At 36.0% G+C, this 25,694-nt stretch overlaps 1 protein-coding gene across 1 annotated transcript in view; it reads left to right on the forward strand.

Annotated features, from left to right (window-relative positions):
* Nucleotides 1-25,694, forward strand: part of CFAP221 (cilia and flagella associated protein 221) — a 108,553-nt gene that overhangs the window by 53,830 nt on the left and 29,029 nt on the right. Inside the window, exons 13-18 of the mRNA XM_044669923.1 lie at nt 1,500-1,598; nt 4,472-4,574; nt 6,083-6,216; nt 9,816-9,896; nt 15,077-15,184; nt 17,530-17,667. Coding sequence (XP_044525858.1) covers nt 1,500-1,598; nt 4,472-4,574; nt 6,083-6,216; nt 9,816-9,896; nt 15,077-15,184; nt 17,530-17,667 — 663 coding nt within the window. The remainder of the gene's footprint in view (nt 1-1,499; nt 1,599-4,471; nt 4,575-6,082; nt 6,217-9,815; nt 9,897-15,076; nt 15,185-17,529; nt 17,668-25,694) is intronic.

Genomic DNA, 25,694 nt, shown 5'->3' on the forward strand with positions numbered 1-25,694 from the left:
GAAGGTGGGGCTTAAGGGGAAACATTTTGAGTTCAATTAGACTGAACATCTGTGGGCAGCATTTCCAGGACATCTATTTCAAAAATGTCCAGAAGACAATTTATATTGTGGAATTGCAATTCAATAGAGAAACTAGAGCTGGAAATACAGAGGTGGAATGAGCGTAGTGATAATTATTAAACTCATGATAGCCTTTTAACACTTTTATATTTTAAAGTAATTGGAGTTAACTGGAAAAGGTAGGAAAAGAAAAGAAAGTGAAGGATGAAAGAAAAAAGACCCAGGACAGAGCCTTGAGGTAAACCCATAGTTAAGGGGGTATTATATGGATGATGATTCAGCAAAGGAGACTGAGGAAGACTAGAGGCCACTCAGTAGAGGCCACTATACTAATTGTACAAAGTAAAGCTGATAAACACTTGAAATAGGATGGAAGCATGAATGGAGAGAAAGGAATGGATGTGAGCTAATGTTGAGACAGAATCAGTATAACATCTGATTGGCTCTTGGTGGAGACTGTGAGAATAGAAACAAGGAAGAGTCACTAATGACTCATCTTTAGGTCAAGCCAACTTTAAAATCCTTAACATATTTTGCTTATTATGAAATCCTTGCCATTTATCATTTCAAGAACATCTCCTTTTTCTGTTTGTTCTTTTACTATTTTGCTCCTTTTCTGTTAATTAATCCATTATTTTATTTATTATTTATTAATTTGTTATTTATCTGTTACTTTTATCAAGATCTAACTCAAAACTTACCTGCTTCAGAAAGTTTTTCTGACTCATCTGAACCCCTTTGAGTCATCTCACATCTCTTTACACACTTTAATATGAAATTTATTTTGTGAAAAAAAACATTTGAGAATTATAAGAATTCCTAATTGGAGTCCTTCTCTGTCTATAACTTTTGTGGCCTCACTTTCTTCCCTGCTCTAACTATACCCATATACATAAATACATATATATATATATATATACACACACACACACACGCACACACACACACACACACACACACACACATATATATATATATGTGCAGATATATTTATGTAGTCTTCCCCAGTGAAATGATAAAATTCTTCAAGACCAGAGATTGTTTCTTTTTTATTTTGTCTCCTCCAATCTGACTGGTTTCTTCCCAATACTATACAGATCACTGATGTTTTTTTTTTTTTTAAAAAAAAACCTTTACCCTCTGTCTTAGAATTGATACTGTGTATTGGTTCCAAGGCAGAAGAGTTGTAAGGGCTAGGCAGTTGGGGTTAAGAGACTTGCCTAGGGTCACACAGCTAGGAAATGTATGAGACCAGATTTAAACCCAGGACCACCTATTTTCAGGTCTGGCTCTCTATTCACTGAGCCACCTAGCTGCTCCAATACTACTGATGCTTAATCAAAGTTCTTTAGAGAAAAAGGTTAATCAACTGTTTAATTAATAGTAATCTTCTTTAGCAGTGTGAAAAATAATAATTTTCAGAATTTTCCTCCCTACAGAAAAAGCAAGATTTTTCTCCTAAATTTGATGTTCTTGTTAACAATCTTTGGCTGAAGAAATACAGAAGGCAGAAAAGATTTCAACAAGCAGCCCGAAAGGTAATATCGGTAGTTATCACATTGGAGTAGGAATCTTTTAGTCCATCAAAACAGAGACTGTACAACTGGTTTGATATGTTTTGTTTTATTTGTTTTCCTAAAGATAACAATTCTGAATTAAAGTAGAGAGACTAAAGTGTTCTCTCAGGAGATTTCTAATGGACATGCCAGTAAAGTGTGTCTTTCTACCCTGCTCTAGCTTTTTTCAGATTTATTTTCTCAAAAAACATACTTTATCGTGTTACTCTTTTGCTCAGAAACTTTTGGTAGTTCACTGTTCTCTACAGCATAAAATTCCAATTCCTTAGCTTTGTATTTAAGCCCTTTACAATTTGGCCGCATATGTAGCTTTCTTTTTTTCATCCTGTTACCTAGGTTTGCTGAGGGGATAGTGCTGGGCCTGAAGTCAGAAAGATTCATCTTTCTGAGTTCAAATCTGGCATCAGACACTTATTAGCTATGTGACCCTGGGCAAGTCCCTTAACCCTGTTTGCCTCAGTTTCCTCATCTGTAAAATAAACTGTAGAGGGAAATGGCAAACCATTTCAGTATCTCTGCTAAGAAAATCCCAAATGGAGTCACAAAGAGTTGAGCATGACTAAACAGCATATCCCATTATTGCATTGTATCAAATCCCCTTTGCAAAAGCTTCATTAAGGCCTTTTGCAATTAATGTTTTAAGCTACATTATAGTTGGCACTCTACTGTAATTAGGATGTCCAAAAGAGAAGGATTTGAGATGCCTGTATCATCCTGTTTGAAATGCCTAATAAAGGGGTTGGAGATGAAGGACCAGAGAACAGAAGGATCTAGACTAGAGGTAGATATACAGAACTAGTAATTATATATAGATGATAATTAAGCCCATATGAATTAATATTATTAAAGTCCATAAGCCAGACCCCAAAAAGTTTAAAAGAGAATAAGAAGAAGCACTGACTGTAGACTTTTGTCAGAGAACTCTTTCTATGGGTCCCAGAATGAGAATTATTGGTCATATGATGATAGCAGCATCTTGGAAACCTAGAGCTAAATTCAGTTCTCAACTTGTGTCTCTCATTCCAGGTACCTGGAATAACAACCATTTCTTTTCATTAGTTTTGTTTCTATTTAAATTATCCTGCTTCACATTTTAGTGTAAACAATAGTTTCCCACTGTTTGAGGACAATAAATCCTAAATAAATAAAAACCACCATCCTAGCCCATAATTCAATAACAACCTTCCTACAGTTTGAAAATGAGAGTGTTTTTGGTTTTAATGGTCATGTTTACAAAAAGACTGTATATAAATTTCAGTCTATTTGAAAGTATGTCCTCAATGGACTCAATAATGGCAGAGGTTCCTTCCCATGCTTAAAAATTCCATTTGTTAGTCTATGACATGTAATTTCATCATTACAAAGTCTTTCTCCACGGAAATAGATCATAACTCCTTTATCATTTGGTAGGTGGTGACTGAGAGTTGTTATAGTCAAAAAAAAATTTGTAGCCTTAAAGCCATCCTCGTGATGGACCTTTATCTACATAACTAGATTGTTTCTTAGATCAGTAGTATCAAATTCAAATAGAAATGGATCCCTGTGGGCCTTAGAAACTTAACTTAGAAAACTAGAAATTAACATTCATTAGATTATACTGTATTTTTGTTTTGATAAATATTTCTGTTACAATTTTTAAAAATCTTTACCTTCTGTCTAAGAATTGATACTACCTATCATTTCCAAGGCAGAAGAGCAGTAAGGGTTAGGCAAATGGGGTAAAGTGACTTGCCCAGGGTCAAACAACTAGGAAGTGTCTGAGGCTAGATTTGAACACAAGACCTCCCATCTCCAGGCCTGATGATCTCTCCCCAGAGCCACCTACCTGTCCCAAGTTCTGATTTGTACTTGTTCAGGGGTATTGTGGGTTGCTTGCATATATGGCATTGTTTTAGTTTTACTTTGCATAGTTTTGAAAATCCAGGTTTACCTCTGTGTTCCAATGAAACATAAAGTGAAGTAGCATATGATAAAATTCAATTCTGCTTCCATTTCTCTCTGTTCAAAAAAAATTAAACTTTAAAAACAAGGCCCATATTCACAAAATCAGAATTGAAAGGGGCTACTAAGGTCTTCCCAACTAATATCTCCAAAGGATTTCTCTCCCCAATAAATGGACTTTACTAAAAAACCTCTAGTAAGGGATACTTCCAACTTCTCAAGGCCTTTTTGGGGGGCTTAATTTTTAGAAACTTTATCCTTTTATCAAGTCTAATTGTGATTCTCTACCACTGCTTTCACATTTTGCCCCTGGTTCTCCCTCTTAGAACCAAGTAGAACAAATCTAAAGTCAAATCCCTTTTCTTCATGATAGTCTTCAAATGCCTGAAGACATGTATTTTTTTCCTCTTCCACACTCCTTCCAAAAGTCTACACATTGCCATTTTTTTAAACCAATCTCAAGATTCCTTGCCATCCTAATTTCTTTCCTCTGGATACTTCCCAGTTCTGTTTTCTTTCCTAAAATTAATCATCCAGAACTAAGCCTGGTACTTCAGATGTGCTTGGACCCCGAGAGTACTAGGGTGCTGGTGCTATCACCTCCTCTTCTTCATCTTCCTTTTTCTCTACTCTGTCACACCATTGGCTCATACTGAGTTTATCTTCTTTATGCATCAATATGGTCATTAATAACCATTTTCATTCTTTTAATTTACAGGTCAAGTCTTCAGTTAGAGAGTGACTACATTGTAACATATATAGCATATGGAACATATATAAATTAAATGCCACTAAATTGTAACATATATAGCATATGGAACATGTATAAATTAAATGCCAATCTAACATGTGTGGATTATTAATTTGAAAACTTTCTTTTTTTATAACTCTAGGTCCTGATTCGAGAGAGACTATGTAAAATATTAAATGCTCTTCATAAAGTAGACAGGCAAATGATATTGAGAAAATTTGAAGCGGAAAGAAAAACAGCATATGGTAAAAGCATATTTATGCCAATATAGTAGATCTCTTCCAGTGAATCCTCTAAGAAGAGGGGTCCTTTCTGATGATAATCATCCATGTCATAAATATTTAAATCATAAACCATGCAAATCTAATGACAGGTGGTCATGACAAGTACTACTTTCTGGGTGGAATATCTGGGGCAAAATGGGAGGAGGGGGTATGGCAGCTTGGGGATAGACCTAGAATCCAGAGATTTGAGTCCAAATCTCTCCTGAGATACTTAATGTGACCCTGGAGACAGGAGCAAGCAATTATTAAATACCTTCTATCTAGCAGGCACTTTACAGATACTATTATCTTATTTGTCTTTCATGACAACCAAAAGGTAGGTGCTGTTTTGATCCTCATTTTATAGTTAAGGAAACTAAGGAGGATCAGTTAAAATTACTTACTCAGGATCACACACCTAGTAAATAATATCTGAAGCTGGATTTGAACTCGGGTCTTCCTGACACCAGGCTAGCTTTCTATACTCTGCATCACCTGTGATATAGTAGTAACTACATCACAAGATGTTGTGAGATCAAATAAATTATATATGTTTGTAAAAATCTTAAAGTTTTTATATGAACATGGAGTCTTATTATTAACTGAATGTAATGAATGTAATGAAGTAATAATTCATTTATCTGATAGCCTAAAAAAATATGCCTCCTACTTCTGGGATTGAAGTCTCTAATAAATGAGGTGTGCCTTTGCTAATAAATAAATATAGATTTGTAGGAAATATTTTAAAGCATTCCTTTAATATTCTCTATACCCTGGAAAAGACAAAATATTAATCAATAGATCACCTATTGAGTTCACAGTTTGTCATTTCAAAACAAAGAGGGAGAAGTGTGAGTGTTTGGGTTAGGGGGAACCTTTTCCTTGTATTTCTTCTCAAAAAATCTTAGAAAGAACAGAAGGCAACGCGATATAATGAAAAGAGCATGTTTTTAGAAACCTGGGTTAAAATCTCGTCTCTATTGCTTGTGTGATCTGCACAATCAGGTGACTAATTTCTCTGACTCAGTTTCCTCATCTGTCAAATAAAGCAGTTTGACTAGATGACTTCTGAGGTCTTTTCTAGTTCTAGGCTTGTAGCCCTTTTGTGCTACATGGCAACAGAGGAAAGGATGGGAAGTAAAAAATTTATGTTGATGTAGATAGAATATTTTTAAGAAACCTAACAGAAAGAGCACATTTAGTAGATAACATTTCTAGTCCCAAGTTTGCTAACAATTCACTTTGTAACTAAGAGCAAAAGTCACTTTACCTCAGTGAGCTTCCATTTCCCCCCCCTGTCAAACAAAGAACCTATAGTAGATTATTTGAGTTCATATTAACAAAGAGCAGGAAAAGACCTTAGAGATCATTTGATAAATGAGATAACAGAGACTCTACAAGATTAAGTGAGGGATTTGCTTATGGTCTTGCATCTCTCTAAGATTTCTTTCTGATTCTAAGATTCTATGATTTCTTTTTCCCCTTCCCAGAGTTCAGAACCAAAACTGTCTGTCCACTTGCTTTAAGTCAAGATGAAGCTGCCATGCGTTTTAATTTGCACCCAGAACACGTCTTACTTTTTCAATTTCCTTCACACTCTTTGGAAGCGAAATCTGATGAATTGGTAGGTAAAAAAGTATATTTGAAGAAATTTGGGAATCTATAAATGCTGTACAACTAAACTAATAGATCTTTCTCATTCTTTGACATTTGGAATATGAATAACAAAACATTGCAAATTAACTCTCTGGCAGAGTAGCCCTACTCTGACACCTTGTTGTGGCATCAAATGGCCTGAATTATCCAAGGCTCTCTCAGTGGAGCACAAATGGGTCCTCCACAGATGGAAGGAAATCATTGATTTAGCAGCCCAATGACAGATTATATGTCTGTTTTCTGAGGAATAGCCTAAGCAGATTCAGAGAAGCTCCTCACTAGGTTGACTGCCAGGTATTGGATTTTTGGTCATTATAAGGCTTGAAGACAGTCTGCTGAGAGAGAGAGGAAGGGTAGTACCTTGTTTGCAGAGAGAATATACACATCATAGCACTCATAGATTATTGGTATATTGAAGTACAGATTAGCCTATTCAATAAAAATAACTATAAATGTACCATCTGGGAGGCACCTAAGTGGCTCAGTGGATTGAGAGCCAGGCTCAGTTTCTTAGTTGTGTGACCCTAGGCAAGTCATTTAACCCTACTGCCTAACCCTGACCACTCTTCTGCCTTAGAAACAGTACACAGTATTAATTCTAAGATGGAAGGTAAGGGCTTTTAAAAATAGATAAATATACCATTTACTTTCTGCTTTGATGTTTTGGTAACATAAATACAGATGCAGAATCAGTCAATAATAGCAATAAATCTGTGATTTTCTAGATGAAGCAGATACCTTTTTGACATCAGTCTCTGTCAGTTGATGTCAGAGCCTAGACTGGTTGAGTTTCTGTAAGGATGGGAAGGGGAAGGCCTCTAGCCTGTGATGGACTTGCTTCTGATTTGGATATGGGATGGTAGCCTTGTATGAACTAAAGAATGAAGTAAATAGAACCAGAAGAACAAATTATACAAGAACAACATAATAAAGGCAGACAACTTGGAAAGGCATAACTCTGATCAATGCAGTGACCAACCATCTCTCCAATGGGCCCATTATGAAGTATGTTAACCACCTCCTCAAAGAAGTGATTGACATGAGGTGAAGAGGCATACATTTTTAGACATGATCATTGTGTACATTCATTTTGCCTCAGAAGCTGTCCCCTGCCTATTTTTCTTAGTTAACTGAGAAGAGGAAAAGAAGGGACTGTTGTTAGCAATAGTAACATCAAAAAAAGAGGGCCCTGAAATATCTTTTTAGTTGTACAGTCAAGAACAGAAGTTCAGAAGAGAGGACACACGCAGGACCATTTTGAAAGTAATATGTAGAGTTTATTTTATACATTTTTTTAAAAAGTAAGCAGTGTGAAATGGAGGAGTTCAGGTTTCATGTAGGGTCTCTTTTTTTATTCTAATGTGTACATGAAAATGAGATATTGGGGGGTGTTTAAGTTTGGGAAAAAAACTAGTATGCCTTAGAATCTCTTAGATTTGTTGAGCATCATAGAGATATGCTTTCCTTTTTAAGACTTTTCACTAAGAATTAGTGGGTCCTTTTTCTCTTCTTCTAGTCAGAGCTTTCAATTCCAAAAGAATAATCCAAATTTTGAGGGTCTTATGACAATGAATGCTATCCATCCTCAGAGAAAGAACTATTGGAGTTGGAATGCAGATCAAAGCATGTGATTCTTCACTTTAGTTTATTTGGGGGTTTTGGTTTTATATGAGTATTCTCTTGCAACAATGAACAATATGGAAATATATTTTACATGATAATACATGTGTAATGAAGATCAAATTGCTTGTCAGCTATGGGAAAGGGGAAGGAGACAATTTGAATCATATAACTTCAGAAAACTTATGTCAAAAATTGTTATTCCATGTAACTGGCAAAATAAAATATCTTTAAAAGAGAGGTCCACACCCTATTTGCTGCCATGTGAAAATCATGGATTTATTTCTTATTTTGAATCTGATTAAGATTTCTCGCTGAAGGCAAAAGTTGGACCAGCAGTTTTGTGGAAGCATTTGTATAGAAATTAAACCAATTTTTTCATCTAAACCAAAACTATAAAGTTGCAGTATTGTTTTTGTCTTAGAGACTTAACTGGATGAGTCAGCCTTCTTCCACAGACTTATAGGAATGCAAATTCCCTTTGAAAATATTATCTCAGGGAATCAAAAACCTGAGGAAAGGAAAGAACAGGCTGAAAGTTGTCAAAGAATAACAAGTCTTTGCTAGAATAGGGAGAGTTAGGGTCCAATCCAAGAAGTATTGGAATTATCTCTGAGAAAGGGGAGTAGTCAGTTCTTACCAACCCCATCAGAATTAATTAAAGTGAGGAATTTGGTAGTGGAAATTTTACATTACTTGAGTATAGAGTATATCATCTCATTCATTGTTGCTCTTCTGTCCATTAAGTCACGCTTGCGTCTTTATGACTCCATTTGGGGTTTTCTTAGCAGAGACAATGGAGTAGTTTTCCATATCCTTTTCTAATTCATTTGACAGATAAGGAAACTGAGGTAAAAAGGGTTAAGTGACACAAACTAATAAGTATCTGAGGCCATATTTGAGCTTAGAAAGATCTTCCTGACTGCAGGCCTGGGATTCTTATCCACTGCACCACCTTGCTGCCTAGTCTAATGCAATGCTGGACATTTGAGCGGTAAACACAGAGAGAAAAAAGTCTTGTCTCTACAGTAGCGGTGGTTCCCTAGATGTCAAGAGAGAATATAGAGCTTACCATATTCTAGACAAGGAGATTTTCCCACACTGGAGTGGTTAGGAAAGTTCTCATGGTCACGTTCCTAATGTCTCCTCTGACCTCTTAATAAATTCAGACAGCCAGCAACACCATTTCCTTTCATTACAATTAGCAGTCTTTTGGGGACATGCTGAGAAGGAAAACTGGAAGAATGCCCTTACTTTATAAAGCTATACTCCTTTCCAAAGCAACCCCACTCATTGACTTTAGCAGATTCAAACTTTCACCCAGGTTCACTTTTCAGAAGAATACTCCCAGACCCTAACTAGAGAACTTGGTAAGCTAATTAGGAACTTACTCTTTTCTACCAAAAGGACCTGCCAATAGAAGATCAGCAGACATAATATGGCTTTTAAAAGAAGTAAATGTTTGTGTTGGGCCAACTGCCAAAAAACAGATATTAATTAATATACTCTTACAGTGGTTATATTCTTCCACAGCAATAAGCAAATTTGCTGGACAAGAAAAACAGAACTCTGGTTTTCTTCATTGTAATATCTAGGTTGATTGAAAAAAAATAATATTGTGAACTGGTGAATTTTTGGATTTGCTTTCAAGATTGCTTCATCTCCCAAATGTGAGCTAAATTTATCAAATACGCATCATATATTTCCCAGTGACTTGTACTGATCCAAGAATGCCTCGTTCAAGCTAGAGTTACTCTAGCTTGACTGAGGTAGCTCAGTCAACCTCATCTGAAAAGTAAAATTGATATGAAATGGGTTCCAAAGAACCTCTGAAAATTGATTATTCTTTGAACTTCATATTTAAAAGTATAATGGACAGGAGAAATATTTCCATATTTACTTAATGTTGGCTGAATTATATTTATGTCATTAATTTTTAAATTTCAGGCTCCTGATGGCCTTGGACTGGTGCCCATTAAGCCAACAGAGGTTCAGATAAAACAATGTCACCATTTTCTGAACTTGCAGGTTGGTCACATTTTAGAAAACCTCTTATCAGATGTGTTATTTAAACTACTAAAGTAGGCTTTTTTAAATTATGAAAAATAATTATGAAATTATGAAAAATAATTATGAAAAATAATTCAATATTCTTGAATTAATCAAATGTTTTTTTTAGGCAGAAAATGTGTTATACCTAACATCTTCATTTTGTCTTTCTGTGATTTTTCTCTCTTTGCCCCATTATATTATTGTAAGAAGCAATGCCCATATTGGAGAGAGAGCCAGTCTCAGAGTCAGGAAAACCCAGATTTAGTTCTTCTTGTCTTGGATCTGTAGATTGCTGGGTGACTCTGGGTGTAAGAAGGCAATGCAAGCCCTGGCATTTTGGAACTTTGGCAGTTAGAATGTTGAGAAAGGAGACTTAGTGATCGTTGGAGGAGAGAAAAGGGTTCTGGGATTGAAGAACCAAAAGGAGTAGCTTTGGGGGGGAAAGTACAAGAAGCAGAGGCAGTGATGCAGTTGGTGGAGACAGAGAGTGTAAACCAGCAGGGGGCCAAGATAGATACCAAACCCAAAGGCACAGTAGCAGGAGCAGAAGCAGCTATCCTCATTCTATCCCTCTAGGACAAAACCATTTTACAAGGGGGTGCTGGGATTATTCACATAAAGACCCATAAGTCCTTTTCTAGTGGGGATTTAGATAACTTGAAAAAATGAATGTCCAATTGGTATCAAAATCCCCACAAATCAGTAAAGGAATTTAAACATGCCATTAGACTCTATGATCTATCATTTAAGGACATTGAGATCCTTTTAGTGGAGCTTTTTACTCCAACACAGGTCAAACAATTTATTCAAGAGATTAGGGACAATGATAACTTGACATCATGTCCAATAGATGATGCAGATTTGGAAATGTCTAACCCAGGGAACCATGCATTTTTAAAAAGATGTAGAGAAGATCTCATTGAAGCAATGGTCATCTATGCAAAAAGTCCCAATAGCTGGGGGAAATTCAAGAGGATTAGGTAGAAAAGTTGGGGAACATCCTAGAACTTATCTCGATAGGCTGGTGGAGGCTGGGGAAACCTTTATTGGTTTAAGGAATTTGGCAGAACCTAACCTACAGCACATCCAGAGGCAGTTCATAAAGGGGAGCAATTTACCAATCAGAACTTATTTTCATTTGCATTTCCCTGGGTGGGAAGAGTTGTCTCTAGAGGACTTGAGAACAACTGCTTCATATGTTTATATGGGTTCAAATGAAAGGGAAAAACAATCAGAGAAAAACAAACATGATACCATCTCAGATCTTAAAAGGCAGCTTAAGGAGGCTAAGTCAAAAATAAAGCAAAAGGAAATTGAAGAAATAAAAAACTTAGCCACCTTACAAGCTAAGAATAACACTAGAACCCAATACCAGCAAAGACAAACCCCGAACAACAGAAGCTGCTTTTTGTGTGGTGAATACGTGCATCTGGTATGGAAATGTTATTATAAATCACAAATTAACTTTAACAATAACAACAGAAGACGAAATTACACTAATACATACACAAACTCAAAATATAATCAGAATAACTTTTACTCAAGGAAGTCTGGTAGATGCTGTGACCATGATTGTGGAAATGCAGGGAATGCAAATAGTAGCACAGATCTCAAAACAATGGAAAAATACATTTCCCAGGGAGCCAGGCCTTGCTATTCTGGAACCCAGGTTAGCTCATAAAACCAGGAAGCAGTGTTAGCAATCAAAGTAATAGAAAATGGGTGCAAAGGCAAAAATGCAAAAGAAATCCAAAAGGAGAAATGTTGGAATATAAAAATAGATTGTGGAGATGGTATGGCAAAAAATAAATGTAACCAAATAACAAAGGAGGAGATGCAAATAATCAAAGATGTGAAAGAGATTAGAAATAGAATCTTTGGGAAAGAGATAAAAGATAATGATGCAAGCAAAACACAGACAAACATAAATGCACTCACAGAAGAATGGGAATCAAATTCAATGGCTATTCTAAAAAGCAAAAGCAAAGACATTAACCATTGCAGAGCACAAGAAGAAGCAAACTCAAACCTTAAATCTTCAAAACACATTGACAAACAATTTACAGATATGCAAAATTAAATCATACAAACAGAAAACGTACCACAAGAGCAATTACCAACAAAATCAAACGCAAAACTTACAGAAACAAAGTCATTAGGGTGTTCTACACAGCTTAAAACACAAACTGCTAAGCAAATAGACAATACAAACCAAATCTTCACATGTGATGTTGGGAAGGAAAGATGAACAGTAAGATCTTTAGGCATAGAAGGAAGCAAGTCCCCAAAGGAAATGGTACAGGGAAAAGTTATAATGGAAATGAGTTGTTGGGAAATAAAAATGACTTCAAAGATAAACCCAAGAAGCAAAGAGTTTATTCCTAAAGCATCTCCTAGGATAAAATCAATCCCAAGTGTAACAAACCTTCAAGCTTGTGATCACACAGCAGAGCCTATATATATAATATATAAAAGATATAATAGATTAAAGGAAAACCAAAAGCAAACATCCAATCTTAAAACATCTCCAAAGGACAGTAAGATCATAGGGTTAGCTCAAGTAAAAGATGCAACAGGTCAAATCCAGAGGGTACCAAAGCTAAGAACAAAATGGTGAACCTCAGACCTCTTACTACCAAGCACACATTTCTCTTAATCCTAGGATGTCCCTCAAACTTTTTAGGGCGAGATTTTTTATGCAAAATCAGGGTGATCATCCAACGCAATCAATCAGGGGATATCCGCATTTGCCAAAGCAATCACTCAAGCATCATCCATTGCTATTCTTAGGACAAATAGCAGAGGATGATCAAGATCAGAGGGTAGGATCCATCTTTGAAATCCCAAACACAGTACCACGAGAAGTATTGGCAAAACACTCCAGCAATGTGGGCATTTTAAAATCAGCTACCCCTGTACATATAGAAGTCAAAGAAGGAATATCACCAAGAATACAGGCTGAGTAAAGAAGCAATAGAGGGCATAGCCCCAATAATAGTGTCTTAGAGCAGAATATCCTTGTCCCAACTATATTAGGTTTCAATGACCTTATTATAGCCATAAAGAAAAACAAGCTGGACTCAGAGGGCAGAGTCCAATGGAGACTAAGCCAAGACCTGAAAGCAGTAAACAACTTTGTGAAGAAAACACCATGCAGTCATACTAAGTCCAAACGAAATAATATCTGAGATTCTAAGCAATGCAAGATGGTTTTCCATGATTGATTTGTGTAGTGCCTATTATACCATCCCAATAGCTAAGGACAGTCAAAATATCTTTGCATTCACATGGAAACACTATCAGATCACATGGTCAAGATTGCCCCAGGGTTTCTGTGATAGTGGCTTAGTTTTCTGCCAAATCCTAAAAAGAAACCTAGAGAGCATAAAATTCAGAGATAGCAAGCTGCTACACTATGTAGATGACATTTTGTTAGCTATCCCAAATGAAAGTTTGTCAGAAAAAAGAAAGTGTAATTCTTTTGCAAGAGCTATGCAAGAGAGGCCACAAGGTGTTAAGATCCAAATTGCAGTGGGTACTACAAAGAGTGGAATACCTAGGGTTCATCTTGGAAAAGGGCACAAGGAAAAGTTCACAGAAGAGGATGGAGGACATTCAAAAGCTGTGTTTACCAACAACAAAGAAGTAGCTATGTGCATTATTGGGAGTGACAGGTTTCTGTAGGCATTGGATTCCCAGATACAGGCAAATATCTAGATGCCTTAGTGATCTAACGAGGAACTCTGACTGTCTCAGAGCCCTTGAAACTCACAAAGGAACATTGAAATGCAATATCTAAGCTCAAAAACAAGTTTTCACAGCGCCTCCTCCCAGAATCCCTGATTATACAAAAGACTTTCACCTCTTTGTCCATGAGGACAAAGGCACAACTTCAGGAGTGCTAGTGCAGGCCTTTGGACAAACATTCAGACCAGTGGCTTACTATAGCCCTCAGTTAGATGCCATTCAAAAGGGAATGACCCATTGCCTCCAAGCAATCAGAGCTTCAGTGCTCATGATCAAAAAAGTATCTGATTTGGTATTAGGAAGCAAATTGATTGTATATTCCCCACACCACATAGAGAGCATGATCAAAAATAGCAACTTGTATGCATTCACCCCACAAAGACTGTCTCAGTAAGAAATAATACTCTTAAATAATGAAAACATAACTCTGAGGCATTGCCAGTCACTAAATTCAGTCACTTTGCTTCTACAATTGCCAATGTCAGGAGAGCCAGTGCATGATTGCCAAGACACAAGGGAAGATTTGAAAGATACACCTATTTCAGAGCCAGAAATCAAACTCTATACCAATGGGTCAGCATACATGCACCAAGGAAAAATGTTTGTGGGAACAGCAGTAGTGACACATACAGAAACTCTGTGGCTTGCTTATTTACCAAATACAGTTAGTGCTCAAGGGGCAGAATTAATAAGTTTTTTGAGAGCTCTGCAAAAAGGGAAGGACAAGAGAGTTAACATCTTCACAGACAGTAGATACGCATTCACCATCCTCCATACCACTGGAGAAATATGGAGAAAAAAAGATTTCATAACATCTGGGGGTAAGGCAATAGCATATGGTGTCCTCATTCTGCAGCTTCTCAAAAAAAGTATATCTTCCTAGAGAAATGGCAGTCATGTGTTGCCTTCTTACACAGACAAGCCACTTTACCTCTCCGTGTCCCACACAATTCTCTGAGACTATAGGTTACCAATTATTTGCCATCCTGTAACAGTAGAGAACCTAGCACACCAGACAGCTCCCTACACCAATGAAATCAGGACCAGATGAATAAAAAAGGATGTGATTAGATGATAATATGATGACACTGGCTAATTTTTTATTACTTGTGATCTCCTTGGTCATACTGCATGTTATCTGCGTACTAAGTTATTGGAATTATGCTACAGAAATTTTATGGAAACTTAATGAAACATAATTAGTATGTATGACCATCACATAGATATAAAATGCTCATCATTCCACCTCTATGTGTGTCCATTGTTCTTCATATTTATCTCAAGCTGACCTTTGCCCTTAAGTATCATCAGCACTTTCAGTAAAGATTAAGAATAATAAATTTACATTGCAGAATGTCCAAATTTGCCAACCTCTGACATTTAAATATGTATTGTTCTTTGGTTTTCAGGTTCCCCAACTTTACAATATCAAGAGGTACAAACCATATTGTATCCAGACTTGCTCATCAAGTTATAAATCTCAGAAACTTGCTCGACCCCTTAAACAAGGAGCTATGGTAATGTATCAAAATCTCTAAGTATCACTTTCAATTTTAATTTTAACAAGTCATTCTGGAACTTAACATTTTTTGCAAATAATTTATTATAAATTTAACATCAAACAGCAATATAATTAATAAAATTTGATTAGTAACAATTGATATTTTAACTCATTTGTAAGGTCAGTCACTCCTTCTTGGTCTCCATCAGGATTTTTTGTTTGTCCTTAGATTCCTATTCTTTTTTCCTCCTTTCATAATTAGTATATATGCTGGCCTTCCATTACTACTTTTTTCTTTGCATTATTTCATAAATATCTCTCCAGATTTATTTATGCTTTTATACTTGTGATTTTTATTTGCATTACAATATTCCTTTACATTAATCTGCCACCATTTATTTAATCAGTTCCCTATTGTTGGATATTTAAAATTTCTTCTAGTTTGTGTGTGTGTGTTTACAAATAATGCTTCAGGGAAAATCTTTGAACCATTTTATTTTTTAATAACATTTTCTTTTTTTAATTAATTTTTTTATTTTTAGAAAAATTTTCCATGATTATATAATTCATGTTTTTACTTTACCCTTCACCCCCTCAAACTCCATTTGCTAACTCGCATTTCCACTGGTTTTAACATGTGTGGCCAGTCAAGACTTATTTGCATATTGTTGATAGTTGCATTGGTGTGGTCCTTTCGGGTCTACATCCCCAATCATGTCCTCATCAACTCAAGTGTTCTTAATAACATTTTCAAGATATAGCCTTTTTTTAAAACCCTTATCTATATACTAAATACTAAATAGTATACTAAATACTAAGTATTGGTTCCAAGGCACAAGAACAGTAAGAGCTAGGCAGTCAGGGTTAAATGAATTGCCCAGGGTTACACATGTAGGAAGTATCTGAGGTAAAATTTGAATTCAGATCCTCCAAACTGCAGGCCCAATACCCTGTCCACTGTACCACCTAAGTGCCTATTTGCCAACCTAGGCATATTCTTTTTTTTTTTTTTAAACCTTTACCTTCTGTCTTAGAATCAGTACTGTGTATTGGTTCTAAGGCAGAAGAGTGATAAGGGCTAGGCAAAAGGGATTAGGTGACTTGCCCAGGGTCACACAACTAGGAAGTGTCTGAGGCCAGATTTGAACCCAGGACCTCCCATCTCTAGGCCTGGATCTCAATTCACTGAGCCACCCAGCTGACCCCCTCCCCAGGCATATTCTTAACAATGAAATTATTGGGTCAAAGGGTTATGGTTATTTTTTCTACTTTTATTGTGTACAGCCAGATTGTTTACAAAATTCTGAAAGTTTAGTTTTACTGAAAAAATTTCTCCAAAATGCTGCCAGCACTGAACTTTGAGGCTTTAATTATTTTTGTGAATTTTATGTGAATAAAGTGATCCCTCTAAGACTTTTTTTGAGTATTGGTGAGGTTGAACATTTTTCAAAATATTGTGAATAATTCATGTTTTCTTTTCTGAAAAGCTATCTGTTCCTATTATTTAATCATTTGCCCATCATGGGCTGGAAGTTACCTTTGTAAATTTTTAAATGTTAATTACATATTTTAGTTGTCAAATCTTTAATCTGTCATATACCATAAAAAGTTGTGGTTCATCAGAGAAATGTATGACTCAATAAATGAACTGACTGATCATGCAGCGAGGGAGAGGGAATATCCAATGATATTCACATAAGTATGAAGAGAATCTCACACTGAGTAGACCCTCTCTGTCAAATATATGGGAGAACATGGGTTAGTTACACCAGATGGGCAAATATGGATGGGTACAATCTATATCATTGGTAGGGAGGTTTACATTGATGAGAACAACCATCTTTTAGCATATCTTTTCTTTAAAAAACATTTTAGTGTAATCAAGCACATCTGAGGAAACAGGAGATGAAAATGGATAGCTAGAGCAGTAAACTTGGAGTCAGGAAGAATTTGGCTTCAATTTTACTAGCTATGTGATCATGGGCAAGTCATTCAAAGTGTTTGACCCTCAGGGTAGCTCTCTAATACTATAAGTTTTAGATGAGTTGCAATCCGCATCAGTGAAAGGAGTTCCCATACTGGAGAAATCATGGGTCCTTGTGTTTTGACAAGCTTATCTGTCTTGTCTCTAATAATTCTTTCTATCTGTTGAAGAGAAAATAATATTCCTCCTTTTCATAGTTGAGATAAATGCATTATTTCATTTTCCTTCCATCCTGTTTATTGTTCTTACATCTTATATCTAAGTTTACCATGGTGCTAGAACTCATGGAAGTCTGTGTTGTGAGGTTTTACCCAAATATATTGGTTAAATAATCCTTTTCCCAATTTTCTTTTATAATTTTTTTTGTCATTTTAAAGGAAGAGATAATACTTGTGGAGCCATCACAACGATCTGAAAACAGCCACTTACCATCCCATAGAAAGTTTTCACTGTTGGACCTCAGCCCTCCTGAAGCTATGCTCAAGCCTCCATTCTATCATCCACTTTGTATTTTTGTAAGTAAAGACAACAAGAAGTTGCATTTCAATCATTTCTTTAGGAGAAAACAAGAAGGTGTTTCTTAACTGAACTTAACCAAAGTGAATCTTTGAAATTGTGTACTGACAGTTGATTTTTAGAGGATTTCTTTCTGCTTCTTCCCCATTAATAATCCCAATGTCCTCTTGATTCAGACAGTACCTTCAGATGGGTACTCTGGCTCCTCATTTCTCTGACAGGGGATTGGTGAGATGTCACAAGAGTTAACAAAGTTAGCTTTCTCACTTTATTTCCTGACGATCACAGAACTGGAAGAATGTTAGATCTAGAAGAGTCCATCAAGTTCACATGGTCTGACTTTCTCTTTTTCAGATGAAGAATCAGAGACCTCTCAGGAAAATGAAATTACTTGACTAAAATCAATTTTGTAAATGGTAGACCCAGGACTGGAGCCATAGTTTCTCAATTCCTGGACCAAATGCTCTTTTTTGCCAGGTTTATACTCTCAGAGTCTATTGAGAGAAGACAGTACTTTACAAAGACTCTATCTCTGTTACTTATCATCTGTATTGATTATAAATCAATTTCCCTGAACTTCATTCTCCTAATCTGTAAAATGGACATAATAGTGGCACTAGGTGGCTCAGGGGATAGAGAGCTAGGCCTATAGTTAGAAGGGCCTGGATTCAAATCCGGCCTCAGACACTTACTAGTCATGTAATCCCTAGGCAAATCACTTCACCTTGTTTTGCCTTAGTATCCTCATTGGTCTTTGCCTAGAAACACCTAATGGGGTCATGAAGAATTGGACACAATTGAAATGACCCAGCAACAACAACAACATTCTTGTACAAGCATCGTATGAAAGAGGGGAAGCATTGTCTCAGTGTGTATTCTGGTCTCAGAGCCCTGAAGAACCTTCAGGCATGTCATAAAAGGAAATGGCTCAAAATGTGTTTTATTTAAGAAATTGTCCAAGGTGATATGTTTATGAGTACCATTATTAGAATAGAAATAACTGTGTAAGTAGAGACATACATTAGGTATGGAGAACTTTCAGAATCCAGCTTTCAATGAAAACTTGAAAACTTTGGTCACTTGCCCACACGGCTTTCCTTTAACAAACCCAAAACTTAAACTCCACGTATCCAAAGGTGAATTCATATTGTCTTTCCCCCAAAATCTTCCCTTCTTCTAAATTCCCTATTACTTTCAAGGAAAAGGCGGCTTTGCTGGGACTGGCCCACAGTTGGATACACTGTATGTTGACCCCAACATAGTAATGTTATTTTGGTTAAACACACTTGCCTAAAAGATATTTTACAGAGAATTCATACAAGGCAAGAGCTTACATGCAGGTCAGAAGTAATGATTCAAGGACACCCTTACAGTCTCTCTGAAGAATTTTGGAATTGATCAAAAGACCCTGGCACAGGTATGTCTAGCAAGGCATGACCACATGAAAGAAATGCTGTGCTCTACAAACAAAGCAAAATTGCAGTAACTCAAAAGAAATTTGAGATGCACAAATTTAGAGACATCTTCATCCCAAATATTTATATGGATTATTTTTGTGCAACCTGTGGTAGAGTCTTCCACACTCTTATTGGTCTGATCAGGCATAGTTAGACACAATGCACATTGGCCCTGACTTAATGATGTTATTTTCATCCTCTTTGAGTTTGAAGTACAACTATTATTTTTAAAGGCACTACCCAATCACCTAGATTCCTCAACTCCTCACTCTCTCACCACCTTCATATCCAGTCTATCTGCAAGTACTGCTAATTCTACCCTCTCAACAGCTCTTAGGTATACTCACTTCTCTCCTACACTGCCATCATCCTATATCTCATCACTTCATGCCTGGACAATTACAATAGCCTACTGGCTGGTGTCCCTGCCTCATGTATCTCCCCTTTCCACTCTATCTTAAACTCAACTGTCTGAGTAATCTTGAAAGTCCTCTTTTTAACTGAATGCCCATTCTCCCCTGCCCCCAACAGGATTATACCCAGTTTTTCTAGGTAGATGATTCTTGGTTGTAGTCCTAGTTCCTTTGCCCTCTGGAATATCATATTCCAGACCCTCTGATCCTTTAATGGTGAAGCTGCTAAGTATTACTTTATCCTGACTAGGGCTCCATGATATTTGAATTGTTTCTTTATGGATGCTCTCAATATTTTCTCTGTGACCTGGGAGTTCTGGAATCTGATGATTGATAGTTAGCAGGAACTATGATATTCCTGGGAGTTTTCATTTTGGGATCTCTTTTAGGAGGTGATTGATGGATTCTTTCATTTTCATCTACTTATTCTAGAATATCAGGGCAGTTTTCCTGGACAATTTCTTGAAAGATGATATATAGGCTTTTTTTTTAAATTATACCTTCCAGATAGCTCAAGAATTCTTAAATTATCTTTCCTGAATCTGTTTTCTGGGTCAGTTGTTTTTCCAATGAGATATTTTACATTTTCTTCTATTCTTTCATTCTTTTGATTTTGTTTGATTGTTTCTTAATGTCTCATGGAGTCATTAACTTCCACTTGCCCAATTCTAATTTTTAAGGAATTATTTTCTTCAGTGATCTTTTGTACTTCCTTTTCCATTTTATCAATTTTTTAATAGTACTTTTCCTCAGTAAATTTTTGTACTGCTTTATCTATGTTGCCAATTTTGCCTTTTAAAGAATGAGAGTTCTCCTCAGTGAATTTTTAATTATCTTTTGACATTTGGCCAATTATATTTTTTAAGAAGTTCTTCTCTTCAGCAGATTTTTTTTGCCTCTTTTACCAACTGGCCTGTTCTTTTTTTAAAGATATTCTTTTCAGTATTTTTTGCACCTTCTTTACCAGACATTGACTCTTTTTTTATGATTTTCCTGCATCTCTCTCATTTCTTTTCCCAATTTTTTTGCTACCTCCTATATTTGATTTTTAAAATCTTTTATGAGCTCCTCTAATAATTATTTTTGAGCTTGAGACCAATTCCTATTTTTCTTGGAGGCTTTGGATGCAGCAGTCCTGAATTTGTTGTCGATTTCTGAGTTTGTGTTTTGGTTTTCCCTGTCACCAAAATTTTTTTCTATGTTGAGTTTTTTGTTGTTGTTTGCCTATTTTCCAGACTTTTTCTTGACTTTTAACTTAAAAAAGGATGCTTTCCTATGGGGTACTATCCCAAGCCTCAGGTTCTTTGCATAACTGCCTTCTGGGCTATCTCTGGGGACACATAAGTTTTCAGTTCTTCCTATGATCTAAGGATGTGCAAGTAAAAAAAGATTTGTTTGTGATCAGTTAAATAATTTGATACATCCTGCCAGAGCAATTATTTAAGCATGATTTACCCCATTTTTGTGGGTTCTGTCACCCAAGAATTCATTTTGAAGCATTATATACATTATTAGGAGGGTAATTTGGTAGAGATCAAGTGGATCCTTTTATCTTCTCCACTATCTTCTCTTTCTTTTTTCCAATCTTTTTTAACATTACTTTTCTCCACATACTGTATGATCTAGTAACATTCTATGATCTAGAGATACTTCTTACTGTGGCTAGTCTCTTCACTAGCTGACCCTGATACTTGGAATATTCTCCTTTTTCTCTGCTTCCTTGTTCTCCATGGAGTCCTTCAGCTATTAACTAAAATCTGACCTTCTATAAGAAGTCATTCTGTTTCCTTTAAATGCTAAATTCTTACTTCTTAAATTATCTACAATTAATCCTATATGTAGAGATAGAGATAGCTATGTCTATTTTTATCTTTATATCTATATACATAAATATATTGTATATTATATATTGTTGTTTGGATGTTGTCACCATATTAGAGTGTGACCTTCTTAAGGTTAGACACTGTTTTTGCATTTCTTTGCATCCCTAGCACTCAGTACAGTCTCTGTTAAGTGAAGTGTATTTTTGAATCCAACTGTGTATGCATGTATACTTTTCCTTCCTTTGGCCAGCTCTTGTGAGTATGAGATTCAAGTATCAGCAGTTCCTCCCTATTTTCTCCTCATTTGTATAGATGTCTACTTGCACATTCTGATTCTTTTCCCTAATATTTTCTCTCCCTCCTCCATTATTCCTGCCCTTTCCCTCCCTTTCAGTTCTTTTTAAGATCATCAAGATATAACAAAACAACTTCCAAATCTTCTAATTATTCTCTATCTGACTCCGAGTGATAGAATTCATAAGGGACACATGTACCATCTCCTCATTATAGAATGTTAGCAGTTTATCCTTGTTTAGTTCTTTATCATTAGTCATTTAGATTTGTCTTTTTATGTTTCTTTTAACTCCTATGTTTAGACTTCACAGTTTCTACTCACCTCTGATCTTTTCTTCAAGTATGCTTAAAAGTTTTAAAAGTTCTGTTTTATTAAAGATCCATTTTATCCCCTTTAGGATTATACTTAGCTTTTTTGGATCAGTAATTCTTAGAGCTATGCCCTATACTTTTTAGAATGTAATATTCCAAGCTTTCCACTTCTTTATATAGTGGTGACTGCTAAATTTTATGCTATCCTAACTGTGGCTCCTTGGTACTTGAATTCTTTCTTTCTGACTGCTTATATTATTTTCCCCTCGACTTAGAAACTCTAGGTTTTAATTATGATGTCCCTTGGAGTTTTCATTTTGGAGTGTTTTTCAGGATTTTTTCTGTTTCCACTTTGCCTAGTGGTTCTAAGAGAGTTGAACAGTTCTAAAATTTATTGAAATATAACATCTAGGTTTTAGTTTTGATGATAGCATTCATGTTTCTAGTGATTCTTACATTTTTTCCTTTCAATCTGTTTTCCGTGGTAGTTTTTTTCTTATTATGAGATACAAAACATTTTCTTCTATCTTTTTTAGTCTAGACTTTATTTTAATATTTTTTGTTGTCTTGTGGAGTCATTACCTTTTATTTGGAACATTCTAATTTTCAGGAAGTTTATTACTTGGGCAAGGTTTTATACCTTTTGTGACAAGGTATTGATTTCCTTCCCAATTCTTTCTTCCATCACATTTCTTTTCCACTTTTTACTCTTATCACTCTCATTTCATTGACAAAACATTTTTATTTCTTTTTTTAACTATTGCTTTATTGTTTCCAGGAATTCTAGTTGAATCTGTGCCTAAGTTGTGTCTTTCCTTGAGACTTTGCTTCTCAATGTTTTTTGAGTTTTCTTTTTCTGGATTTATCTCTTGAGTGTGTGTCACTATGATAGCTTTTTATGGTGGGATTTTTTTAGATTGCCCATTCTCCTGGCCTATTTCTTGACTTAGGACTTGATGTTAGGACTGAGTTCTGTATACATCTAAAGGGAAAGTCTGGGCTATCCTGTTGTTGCTTTCTTGGGGCATCAAGTGGTGTGTTATGCTGGACTTTCAGAGACAGCTTAAGCTGGGAATCTGCAAGCTTTATCTGATCCAGGGCAAAGTCTAATCACTGGTGTTCTGAACAGAATTCTACAAATTTCTGACCTGGGTTTGGGTCCGAGCAATAGTAGACTGTTGCTATATTCAGCCTGCTGAAAAAAACCTGCTGGTTCAAAGTGACAAAAGTATAGGTTTCCTTTTGGTCTGAGGTCCCTGCCCTCATTATTTCTCTGTAGACTTCGGATTGGGCTGGAGGCTGGTACTCATACCCTGCTCTGCTCCTGGGATCTGAACCACACCTCTTCTGCTGATTGCTTCTAAAATTGCTCCCCTCTTAGTATATCACTTAAGACATGAGGGAAGGGAGGAAATAGTGCAGGCACTGATCTCATCAGTTCACCCTGAATTGTGTCTTGGAACTGGTTAAAGTGCAAAAAAGTTTCAAGTTTACAACTGTCACCATCATCATGCCCCTATCTGGGTTTGGTGGTGCCCAAGTAGTGACCTGGGGCCCCTTCTTCTTACAGTTAACATCCTCTCCTTGGATGCTGGTTTGCTTTGTGCACTATAGGCTCTTTACCAGGCCCTTTGCTAACTTGGAAAACTGATTCACTATGATGTTTTCTGGATTTTGCTATCAGGATTCAGTCCAGTTCATTTTCTAGATCTATTTGGAGGAGTTTGAGGCAAGAGCTCTTTACTGCAATGCTTCCTACTTTTCCACCATTTTAGCTCCTAAATCATATACATTCTTAAACATACAACAGCAAAATAGTGTCCATATTAAGTCATAAGATTTTGATCAGTCAACTTAGTGCCATGGAATACAATGCAATCATGTGTACATTGGGAAATATATCATTTTAATGTTTGTACTCACCACAAAAATGTCAGTTAAGCACCAATTCATGATGTCATCATTTTTTCAAAGCCTTATTTTTATACAAATAAAAGTCTTGCATTTTGGATTTCAAGTCATATGCCTTTCTTCTTTCCAAAAGAAATTATTACAACACAAAAACTGCTCAGATCAAATGTAACAAGGTAATCATGCTATAGAAAGAAAGCTATGCTATAAAATCATGCTTCTTTTTGGAGGTGATCCAAACCCATATTAAAGTCTCATAAATCAAATGGTATAAATTCAACCTTATGGAGACTCAGCATGTTCCAGTTTCTAAACATGGTATCCATTTGAAATATACTTATATCTTCAAATGTCAGAAACTTGAAAATGGATGATATTTGGAGTAATACTAATTCCAGTTGACCACTACACCTTCAAAGCCTCTTTCCCATCAATTTTCAGCTTTCTCTGAGCTAAATTAATATCTACCTAATATACAGATATGCCTCTTAAGTAACAAATATGAGCAAATATATTACCATCTTCAGAGGGCCTGACAGACCTATTAATTTTTGTTATAAATAGCCCTTATCATTTCTCTGTGAATGAAAATAGATCAAGGGAAGATAATCTGAAAATCTTTGGACTCCTTAAAAACTGTGACTTAAAACAAAACTTGGACATAATATTTGAAGAAATCATAAATGAAAACTGCCCATACCAATTAGAACCAGAGGGCATATATAAAGAATCCACAGATCCTCTCCTGAAAGGAACTCCCCCCCCAAAAAAAAGTCTCAGAATTTCCATATCAAAGAAAAAAATTATTCAAGCATTCAGAAAAAAGCAGTGCAAGTACCAAAGAATTACAGTCAGGGTCACATGAGATCTGACAACTTTTACTAACAACCAGAGGAGATCTGGGTCTATCAAATGCCAAAAGGCAAAAACTAATAAACAGGCTTACAACCAAGAATAATTGACCCAACAAAACTATATATCATCCTACAAGGGGGAAAAATGGATTTTTAACAAAATAAAGAACTTTCGAGCATTTCTAAGAAAAAGACCACAGCTTAATGGAAACTTTGGAACACAAGAAAGACTTAAGTGATTAGATGGAGCTGTAAGATGATGTAATATTAGTATTCTAATGTGGGGATGGGAGTAGAAGAAACAAGTTTCTTTTCAGAACTGTCATGTCTTCAAAGGATATTGAGAGAGTTAGAAAATTAAAACAGTGGAAGTAGGGGAAGAGGGGATGGTATTGGCTCCATCCTGAGACCTTTAAGAGGGGAAAGAGAAGGGAGAGTAAAGTGGAATAGACAACTGTAGAGAGGAGGAATAAGGAGGAACTTGCTATTTCTCACAAATGAGGTATGTGAGAAAAAGAATCTGTGAAAGTGGAGGAAGAGGTATGAACCACATATTTGAAAACAAAGGAAAGTTGGATGTATATACACAGAGTTTGGTGTAGAAAGATATTAAATTCAACAGGTAAACAAGCAGGGGGCAGGGGCAATAAGGAAGAGAATAATACCAGAAAAGGAATAGTTACAAGCAGAACAAATGTCCTGATCCAGAAGGGGAAAAAATAAAGGGGGGTGAGAACTAGAATCTAAAGGGGTGCCTTAGATTGCCTCTTAGAAAATGTGAAATGTCCAAATAAATTGGGTAGGAAAATATGGAATAGTATTGCACTATAAGAAATGACAAAACTATTTCAGAGAATCCTGGGTAATAAGTACAAAATGATACAGAGTAAGGTGAGCATAACCAGGAAAACAATCTATACAAAGTCTAAAATGTGTGAAAAAAAACCTCAAGAACTCTGATC

Source organism: Gracilinanus agilis, chromosome 3, assembly GCF_016433145.1.
Source record: "Gracilinanus agilis isolate LMUSP501 chromosome 3, AgileGrace, whole genome shotgun sequence".
Taxonomy (NCBI): Eukaryota; Metazoa; Chordata; class Mammalia; order Didelphimorphia; family Didelphidae; genus Gracilinanus; species Gracilinanus agilis.